Below are 11,212 nucleotides of genomic sequence, written 5' to 3'. Positions count from 1 at the left end.
AAAAGCAGACCACTGTTGTTAGCAGTTAGCACTAAGCATTAGTCGGGGAGGGGCTCTGGGAGGAGCTGAGTTAATTTAGTCTCATATCACACAACACCACATTCGACAAGGAGCAGGTACAATTCAGATATCTTCAAATATAATTGTGACTAGTCGAAACTGAATTAGAGATATCTCTAATTACCTTTGCGTATGTGTGACGCCCTATTGAAGATATCCATGACGTCATTACAGATATCTTCAATGGAGTTTTGACTAGTCATAAAGTATTTAGAGATATCTCTAATCCGATTTCTTACTAGTGCAATTATAATTGCAGATATCTCTAATTGTCATTGTGACTAGTCGAATTATAATTATGACTCCTCAAAATACAATTGTTCCTATCTTAAATTATATTTATGGATAGTCAAAACAAACTTTTAAATGCTAAAACGGCTTGCCATATTTTTGTTCCGGCGGAGGTGTTGACGCGGTGTTGTTGTCACGCAGTACCCGGATGCATCTTATAAATGAACGAGCAGGCCTTTGAACCTTCTTTTCAGGAAGGACCGGAGCGAGGTCGTGTTGCGCTCTTCCTGACTCACCGCTGTTCGCGTTTCAATAATTTCCACGATTAAGTCGGTCAGGAACTAGTAACCATGGTAAATTGAGGTTTTACTAATATCGTATTAACACACAGAAGCGATCTTTGTTGTCCTTTGAGTCTGTACTGAGGTGTTAAACAGCTCGTGTAAACAAGTGCCGCACCGTATTTCTGAATTGATGTCACGGCGTTGCGTTGATGCATGGTTTGCAGGCTTTTAGAGTTTGAGCAGTTCGGAATCGGTGAATAAGTTATGACAATGTTGTGTTTTATATTGTAGTGCATATGGTTTTAAGAGTACATATTTGATCCGACATCTTTTTGAATGAGCAGCTGGGAGTAGTAAACCAAACAAGTGTTTGTGTACTCAACAGTATTAACAACATTGCCAGAGAAAAGTTTTATTTATTTTTAAACAGTAGTGGAGCATAGAAGTTTCAAAGTAAAAGTCACATTTCTGGCTTGTTTAGAATTAAATGTTTTACATGTGAATAAAGACCGCTTCCCTCCCTGACTGACTTGCCTAGTTTGATCTAAGTTAAGTGAGTATGTCAGTCTTCTGGGTTATAACTCAAGAGTGATTTAGGAGAAAAGGGCAAGTATTTGTTGAGTATCAGAATTGCCAGTGTTTGCACAGTTTAAAAGGTTTATTAACAGTACATGTATGTTTTGCAGGCATTCAAAGACACTGGTAAGGCTCCTGTTGAGTCCGAGGTGGCAATCCACCGAATCCGCATCACTCTGACCAGCCGCAATGTCAAATCTCTGGAAAAAGGTATGCGTGCACCCCAGTGCTCTAGCAGTACTAAATTGATGGCAATGAGGATAATAATATATGAATGACATAAACATGAGCTATATTATACGCTATTCTGAGCCTTTTTTCACAAAACTCTGATTTGTGATTCTGAATAGGTCAGGCATGTTGTCATTAAGTATTTTTTTCTCTTTAGTGTGTGCTGATTTGATCCGAGGTGCCAAGGAGAAGAGTCTCAAGGTGAAGGGACCTGTGCGTATGCCCACCAAGGTGAGGACCAGTTTTGACTTCTTGATCTTCTCATATCTAAACTGTTCTAATCAAATGGAAGTTTCAAAGGGCTTCAATTAAATACTCGTATCATTCACAGACAGACATTTGCCAAGAGAATGTCCCAGTTTTTAAGATGCTTGTTATTAGATTCTCATCCTAAATTTGGTTCCATTTTCTTATTCTCTCTCCCTGTCAAGACCCTGCGTATCACTACTCGCAAGACTCCATGTGGCGAAGGTTCCAAGACCTGGGACAGATTCCAGATGCGGATTCACAAGCGTCTCATTGATCTACACAGTCCATCTGAGATCGTCAAGCAGATCACCAGCATCAGCATTGAGCCTGGTGTTGAGGTGGAGGTCACCATTGCAGATGCGTAATTGCTGTCTTCCCACTTAATCAGCTGTGTGTTTGCTATCAGCTCAATAAAAATGAGATTTTTGGATTTCTGTCTGCTTTTTTTTTTTTTTCTCAAACCCCAGACTGTTTAGCTCTCCCATAAAATTCATTGTTGTCTACTCATGTTGCTAGAAACCTGTATGCCAGGGGAAAGTGGACCTTGAGGGCCAGAGTTGAGAACCCCTGCTGTATGAATTTCTTTCTTCTGTGGAGCATAGTGACATTTAAAATGGACAGTCAATTTTTTGGAATCCCAACGTTCTTAAATGTTGTCTTTTGTGTTCTGCAGAAGAAAGAAAGAAACAGGTTTGCAACTTCATGAGTCAGAAGAATGAATAGCTGTATTTGTATATAAGATGGGTGAAGATAAATGACTACATAAATTACATTTGTTTAGGCAACTTATGGTCTTAATGAATTAAACTATTTTCTCGCTCTCTAAAAAATAAACATTTCGGTCAGTAATACTTAAAATAAAAATGAAATAAAAAACTGGCCAAGAATAAGATGTCATTTTTGGAATCCCAACGTTCTTAAATGTTGTCTTTTGTGTTCTGCAGAAGAAAGAAAGAAACAGGTTTGCAACTTCATGAGTCAGAAGAATGAATAGCTGTATTTGTATATAAGATGGGTGAAGATAAATTACTACATAAATTACATTTGTTTAGGCAACTTATGGTCTTAATGAATTAAACTATTTTCTCGCTCTCTAAAAAATAAACATTTCGGTCAGTAATACTTAAAAAAAATAAAAATGAAATAAAAAACTGGCCAAGAATAAGATGTCGTCCCAAAACAGTTGTTGACATGACAAACGTGTTAGTGGCTATGGAGTCAACTGCTTGTGAACCTCATCATGCAGCTCTACCAGAACTTTCTGGAGTTTCTTCCATAACATCACAGGTCAGGGTCATGCACAGACATTTTGAGGGGCAGTGGCCCAAACCAAAAAAGGGGCACTGGGGGGGTGGGTGCTTGTTAATACAAATGATCCAGTTGTTACAAATATACAATTAAAAGAGAAGACCGCACACTCTAATTTCAGACTTTATTGTAGATGTTTTGATAAGTGGGCTCTCCCTCTCTCTCTGAGCCTGCTTCTGCCTCATCTTCAATGGAAGTAGGGGAGAGTGGGGTAAGTTGAGCCAGTGGGTAAGTTTACCCACCCCCTGTATCTTGGCAACTGTACACTTTTACTGTCATGTGACCATGTGTTTTGGAACCACCCGTAATTTCTGCCAGACTGAGAAAAGGAGAAACACATGGGGGGAATGGAAGGCACCCATTTACTTTAAAAACTGTTTTTGGCTTGTCAAAGTAAAAGTTTAGCATAACAGAATTAATGGTTGTTACATCAAAGCAAATTTATCCAGGTCTAAAAATATTTATGATACATATAGGGGATTTAGCAACATATAAAACCATGCAAATTTTTTAGCTAAATATTAGCCTGAACTGGTAAGTAACAGTAGCTATTTTTTTTTCTTCAAAAATGGCAGCTATGGGGCAAAGTGAGCCAGATGTTGTGGGCTAAATTGAGCCAGCATTTTAACTTACCCCACCATAAAGCACTGTAGTTAAGTTAAATCTCTGAATTATAAACTGGTGTTTTAATGTGATATTACTGGTTTAGTTTATCATCTATACATATTATTTGATAGGGACAGTGTACAAGTGCTCCAAATCCTTCTCTGATAAGAACCAGAAAATGCTTTTCATCACATTATAATCAGATATATCTTTCCACGTGTAGTCACTAATGGCCAACAAACTCTGTTTAGTCTGTTTTTAGGAAGGCTACAACTTTGGTGTTCAACATATTGTTTCAGAAATGCAAACAATTAAATACTGAAATTTAAACGTCATTTGGCTGGTTTTATGTTGTTAAAGTTAACTTTATGAAAAGAAATAGGACTGTTTTTAAAAGGAAATTATTAAATTAGTTTTTAAATTGTTATTTATTTCACATGGGTTTGAATCAGATTTGGCCAGATGGTCATTTTACACCCAGATGGTGCATCTTACCCACTGACTCGACTCGGGTCAACTTACCCCTAACCCGTGGCAAACTGAGCTATGAGAACCATTTTTTATAAGAAACCATGTTTTTAGAACCATTTGTCATAGATACATTCTGATCATTTAAAATGATGTGAATACTTTCATTCGGATAGGATAGGATAGGATAGATACTTTCTTTGTATTTCTGCGTCATTTTCCCTTGAGGACCACATAAGTAAAAAATGGCTAATCTTAGCCCACTCTCCCCTATAAGTATTAGACATTTATTTAAATATTTTACAGCATTAATCTATATTATATACAAATAAACAACTCATTTAGAACATTTATATTATTTTTAAACTATTTATAGGCCTACTATTAATAGGGTTTTAATAAAATATGATGTGTTTTAGATTACTAGTATCAAGACAACTGATTATAATGGGAAATATACTTAATTACAAGAATTAAAGTGTGAATTTTGTGTTATTTATGTTAGATCTGATCGGGTATAATAATTTGATCAGACATTCTAATTCTAAGAACGTGGACATTTTATTGTAATCCCTTTTAATCACTTTACAGACAGAAATACAAAAACAAACTACCAAATTATTAATTCAGCGAATCTGTAATGTGGATTGTAATACATCTACCTGTTAATGAACGACCTTCGGGAACTGTGGTCTCCACTCCAGATAGCGGCACATCGATTGTGAGTGATGCTGCGGAGCGGCGAGAAAACACGGAGCGGATTAGCGGAATCAGCGGATCTTTAGCGGAGCGGTAACCGAAAGCTTTGAGCTGGGGTGGGGGAACGACCTTCGGGAACTGTGGTCTCCACTCCAGATAGCGGCACATCGATTGTGAGTGATGCTGCGGAGCGGCGAGAAAACACGGAGCGGATTAGCGGAATCAGCGGATCTTTAGCGGAGCGGTAACCGAAAGCTTTGAGCTGGGGTGGGGGTAGGGTTGCCAACCGTTCCGTATAATATGGAATCGTCCCGTATTTAAGGCATCAAAGAAAGTGTTAAATAAAGAAAAGTGTTAAGTCAAAATGATAAATTAATAATTAATGATTATATGTATTTTATCTGCTCCATAAATAATTCTAAATAACTTATCTGAATTTTAAATGTTTGTTTAAATGTGTAGAATAAATAAGCTTGTTTTTCATCAACTGGTCCAAATTTAGGCTACAGTAGGGCAAATTCGGTCTGTTTTTTGGCCAGACAAAATCCGCACACAACCTGAATGTAAATATAAGTCTCTGTAAAATTAGTCTATGACAGCAGGTAGCGCTTATGGAAAAGGTGAATTAGAGCTGTTTCCCGTGAACTCCGTAGACAAAACAGCATTGCAATTAAGAACATTTCTCTAGGTATTACATGGAGCGAAGATGAAAACAAAAGACCATCGAATCTTTTCTGAAGACAGTCAGAACCTTCAGAGATACATTCATATAATTAATTAATTCATTTGTATAATTTCCGATTTTCTGCCGGTGGGTGCCCAACCCCCAATTGCGAAGTGAAACACACGGACTGCAAATACATTATTAACCAAATAATACACACATTCATTCTATGAGGGTTGCGCTTCACTAAATAAAATGATTTAATAAATACCTGTTTACAATAAGCACTTATTCTCGTGTACACAGGACAAAGCTTGAGGGCGCACACATGTAATATCTGATCAGCACAGAGCCTTGATCACTATATATATGGGAGAGCAAGCCCGCTTCAATCCGATAGATTTGTGCTGGCACCCTATCGTATTACAATAATGCACTCTTGACATTTGCCATTAAAATAACGCCAAAACAGCTTCAAATTAACTATGAAAACGAGAATAAAGTCGTAAAAGCTGCAATCCAATTCTTATTGGTTCAAATGAATGGAGACTATCTCGTGTTTTTCCGTGGGTGCTCAGGGATCGGCACCTATGCCCTTAGCACACTTTTAAACCTCCCAGCTTTTCTGCCGTCTTTTCACACAAAACGAAACTACTCTGCGTGATGTGCGCACATGAGACTGTTACTTAAAAACTGTGCTTTATGCTAGAGTATTTATTTATCATTAGTTGCTCAAATTGCGGTAATCGAATACGGTTATAATGTTAACTAAAATATGAAACGGTTATATTAACAGTGGGGAAATTTTATCATGATTTCGTCAAACCGGTAATCGTTACATCCCTAACTCCAGCTTTTCTTTTTAGAAAAAAATCTTTAGTCGGGCTATTTAGCACAAGGAACCGATCCATTTTTAAAATAAAATGCTATGACATTACGAATGACTGCAAATCACGTCACATATTGCATTGCACGAGTTATCGATGTGAGTCAAATGTTTTTATTTAATTTCATATTATTTATGTATGGGGGTGCAAGTAAAGACTATTATAGTGACATACAGGAGTCATACACTAAGCGCGCATGTGTCCGTTATTATTGATGCACAAACAAACCGTGTATCAACGCTCATGGCGCACGGATCGCTATAAAATCATATTTCTACTTGAACATAGTTCTTTATATTCATGTAGTTGTCAAAATGAATGTACAGCAAGTGTTTTATAACAGATACTCACTGAAGAAGCGCGTGTTTTGGAGAAGTTTCTGATCAAACGGTTAAAATTCACTTATTCTGACAGAGGAACTATTCACTGATGATATAGACCCGCCTTTCGATCGCTGAGTCTCCACACATTCAGAATGGTTTCATTTTTCATTTGTATTTTGGTGTGTTTCGTTATTCTGCATGGATCTGTGTATGCGGTCCTTTGGCGTCTCCCTGTGGTCTTGTTTGGTATGGCAGGTTGACTTGTGCTTATTTGTTAAAGTTACTGTATAATTAAGGTTTACGTACTTTTAAGTTGTGCAGTGACATTTTTTGCAAAGTATGTATTGATTTGGAGAGGAGGGGGGCCTTGGAGTAAAAAAGTTTGAGAACCACTGGCTTAGACAAATGTTTCACATGCTGAGAATGCTAACCTAACATAAGTATATAAGCCATAAAAGTTTAAGAATCACTTATGCTACCTCCTTACGCTCAACAATGCTTTGTTTGACTTTTCGGAGATCTTCCCTGTTGATTACCTCTGACCTGTACGATCTGAATTTCTGCGTATTGAATTATAGAATATTGAATTTGATGTTCCGAATTTCCTCTTCATCTTGAAAACTTGAAGCTGTATTTTTAAAAACTGGATATTTGCAGTCTAAGATTTCAGAACAAAAAAAATTGCTGTTTGAAAATACATGTCTATAAAACTCTGCCATAAAAATATCGTCAAATATCGTGTTAAATTTCAAATGTTTAATATTCAAGTAAAATAAAATCTAATTCAGAACTATGTTAAATGCCACATACTATTCAGTTTTGTTAAATGACACTTGTCCATAATTCAAATTTGCACAATACAAATTCAATTTGTTTTGTCATATTATAAGCTCCATATGTTTTTATAAAGGCATTATATCTCCATATGCCTTTTTTCTTACCTTTTCTTTTCCTGCTGTGATTCTGAAATGAGCTCTGACCCACCCCTCAATGTGACATAATTAGCTTTACTTCCCAAAGATATATTTAGCCGAGTAATGACTTTGAACTGTTTAAGGAAACTCATATGGATATAATGCTGATCATGCTTTAATGTCCTATTTTACCCATATTTAAAACCTTCAATATTTTAATAACATTTTTGCCTAATAATTCATTTAAAATCATTGTCATGGTCAGTAGTTAACAAAAAGTATAAACATTTCCATGTAACCTCTTCATTAATTAAAACACATGTATAATAATTAAAGAACAGGACAAAAATTGTGTATGTTTTAATTGTTTAAATTATTGTTTAAAAAAACATTCAGTATCAGTACTTAGTTTTTACGTATGGGTGGGTAGAAATTAAACTGATGTGAGGTGTGATGAACAAAATAAAAACCACAGTCAGACACAATCAATGAATAAATCAACTTGCTCTTTAATGTAAAGATTTTTATGAAAACTTTTGCTGCCACTATCTTGGATTTAGTGTGCTATGGCAGTACAAATGATGCTACTGTAAGATAGTGGTCAGTCTGAACTCCATTGGTAAATACATGTTGAGAAAGAAATATTACCAGTTCATTAAAAAGAGGAAACAAACAATATTTAACTCAACAAATTATTACATTTCATTAAAAAAAATATTAATACATATCAGCTGCCATTGATTAAAGTTATGCATTTTGACAAAACGGTATAATATAATTTTTTCTACATAGTGTGTGTAATGTACAGTACACACTGTCACAGTCTTACAGTATTGAGCTTCCTCAAACAAACATTTGCTAAATACACTCTTAAAAATAAAGGTTCTTACTTGGCATGTGTGGTTAGAAGAACCTTTAACATCTATATAAAAAAAACACCTTTTGGAACCTTTATTTTTTATTTATTAGAATGTATGAGTGCTGAAATAAAACCAGTTTGTATGAATCTAACGTTTCCACAACATTTCTAAAAAAGCCTCACATTTACAAACAATCACCACATACAAAACAAATTTATGACAATTTATAATTGTTTAAATTTAATGTAATATCTTCAACTTTCCCTTAGTTGTCACAGCCAGTATGGCCATAAAAAATATAAAATAAACAAACATTGCGAGATGAATAGAAATCATATGACTTAGTATGGATATGTGCTTTGGGCATCAAAACTTTCATCTGTAAATAGCACAAATGCACATTCACAATTCTGTCTACTGACATTTTCTTTCTCTCTATATTTTATTACTATATTGTTATTTATAATTTATGTTCTCTTTATTATTAGTGTTTTTATTACTTTAAATTATATGTCTGCACTATGTTTGTACTTTCTGTACTGGAAGCTCCTGACACCAAGACAAATTCCTTGTGTGTGTAAACCAGTGTTTCTCAAACCTTTTCTGCCATTCCCCATTTTGGAGGTAGGGAAGGGTTCCGAGCCCGACCTGACCCCAGTCGCCCCAACAAAATGATAGCAAACAGGCTTTAAGTTTAACTGTTAAAATGTATTCAAATAAATTTTATTAACATCACATTTTAAAAACATAACAGCATTAAAAACTTTCAAATAGAGAAAATAAAAGTGCAATTATATTAACACTTTGCATGAATTAAGACTTTGTTCAGAAGTAAATAATAATAATAATAATAATAATGCAATTGTGTTTGCATTTTACCTCTGATAACATCCATTTCAGAAACTGAGAAAATAAAAGTGTGGACTACTTGTGCTTTGCTTCATTTTGTCACTTTGCAAACTGCATGCAAAAACAACAAACAAAATTGACAAAAAATGTATAATATTATTCACTATTTTAGTGGCTGCAATGAGCCTGTTTTGAAGTACACATCTTTTCAAAATAAGGTTGTAGGCTTGATACTGCCACTCTCAAGTCATGCTCAATGTTAAGTTGAGATCTGTATTTTGTTTTCAGTGAAGCATATAGAGATGGGCACAAAAATGACCAAAATTCAGTGGAGCACACCCCATACTTTGAGAAATGCTGGTGTAAACACACTTGGCAATTAAGCTCTTCCTGAATCTGATTCAAAAAGACAGATATGACCTTTATTTAGCCATTCACTCAGTACCTTCTGTGCTTTCAAGAGGTAATAAATGAATTTGTAGCCTTTTTGCATAGATATAATTTTTTCTCCTTTATCTTTTCCTTTCAACCTAGTTGGGAGGTGCAAACGAGGATGGAAAATAAAACAAGGATGCACAGTTCATGAAATGAGAAGCATCAGAGAGCTTCTCAAGTGATTAATGAGCAGAGAGTTGTCACCCAGATGGTTCTGAGCATCCACGTGAAGGTAACTTTGAATGGTGATTACAGTTATTTCCTTATTAGTTTCTTATAGGTATGTGTTTATAATCTCCGTTTATAATGTATTAGTGAAGTAACCGTATGTGGATCTACAGTTCTCTCTTTTCTAAAGCTTTGTGTTGTGAGTTTCACTCTGTAATTTGTTTGATATGTAGAAGGAGAAACCAGTTGATTGTCACTTGACAAAAGCCAACATACTTTGAACCGATTGAATTAAACACACTAAAGTAGGAGGGTGTGCCACCCTTTGTATACTTTTTTTAGACCAGGGTTAGGCAGGGTGTTGAGTATACTAAAGGTGTTTATTTATTTTATTTTCTTTTGTAGAAAGGTCAAATAAATAATTTGTAGGTTGATAGATGTTTTTTCTATTTTGATTATTTATTTTATTTGGCACCACTCCTTTATTTTGAACATTTTATATATAACTACTCTACTTCGTATGGACCATCAGCTACACTGTAAACTATGCACAGTTATTAAGCAAGTAAATAAGTCAGACATCAATTCTTATTAAAACTATGCAAGTTTTATAACCTGATGACTGAAAGTCCCACCTACCAGAAGAAACGTCTCAGGTTACTTATGTAACCATGGTTCCCTGAGTAGGGAACAAGACACTGCGTCCTCTAGGGGTCGCTATGGGGAGCGCCTCGTCGTGACCCGTGTCTGAAGCATACATTGAAAAAACACCAACTCGTTGGCCGGCGACAGCCATGACGTCACTACCGGTGCGACTATAGTATAAATACATCCCCTTAGTAGCAACACCCTGTTAAGTATGTATCCAGAGGATACATAGGAGGAGTGGTGCCCAAGGCGGAACCACGGTTTTAAACCACTCAAAAAGAGCACGGAGTCTTTGTGCTTAGCTCTTACCATACAGGATTTTAGAAAAGTGTGCAAAGCATAACGTGCACACTTACCACTTATGTGGATTTTAGAAAAGTGGCAAAGCATAACATGCACACTTACCAGCTATGTGGATTTTAGAAAAGTGGGCAAAGCATAACGTACACACACTTGAATACCGTTCTAGGGGTTCTCGTGGCACCCTGAAAGAGCAGCCCATAGATAGAAATAGGGTATCCCCAAACGCTATGTCTAAGGCTATAATGCTGGAGTGGCTAGCAGTAAATCTGTAGGTGAGGGAGCAAACATCCAGCTCTCAAACGAGAGGGAGCTCAACCTACAGCATGTTCCAATGGTGGAACAGCTAGCAGTTATTCAGCTGAGGTAGCAACACACCCAGTTCTCAATCCGAGAAGGGGGCTCGACCTGCAGCATGTTCCAAAGCTGGAACAGCTAGCAATAATTTACTT

General features: G+C 36.1%; 1 protein-coding gene across 1 annotated transcript; it reads left to right on the top strand.

Moving 5' to 3' along the window:
• The first annotated feature begins 524 nt into the window (after window positions 1–524).
• On the top strand, window positions 525–2,061 carry rps20 (ribosomal protein S20). The gene is made up of 4 exons (XM_016256657.1): window positions 525–644; window positions 1,262–1,361; window positions 1,540–1,613; window positions 1,814–2,061. The coding sequence occupies exons 1-4, from the start codon at window positions 642–644 to the stop codon at window positions 1,994–1,996; spliced, it is 360 nt and encodes a 119-aa protein (XP_016112143.1). The 5' UTR covers window positions 525–641; the 3' UTR covers window positions 1,997–2,061.
• The last annotated feature ends 9,151 nt before the right edge of the window (window positions 2,062–11,212 follow it).

The sequence above is a fragment of the Sinocyclocheilus grahami genome, unplaced genomic scaffold (genome assembly GCF_001515645.1).
Source record: "Sinocyclocheilus grahami isolate Dianchi unplaced genomic scaffold, SAMN03320097.WGS_v1.1 scaffold1456.1, whole genome shotgun sequence".
Lineage (NCBI taxonomy): Eukaryota > Metazoa > Chordata > Actinopteri > Cypriniformes > Cyprinidae > Sinocyclocheilus > Sinocyclocheilus grahami.
Note: the sequence above shows the minus strand (reverse complement) of the source record. Positions and strands in the feature narration are given on the sequence as shown.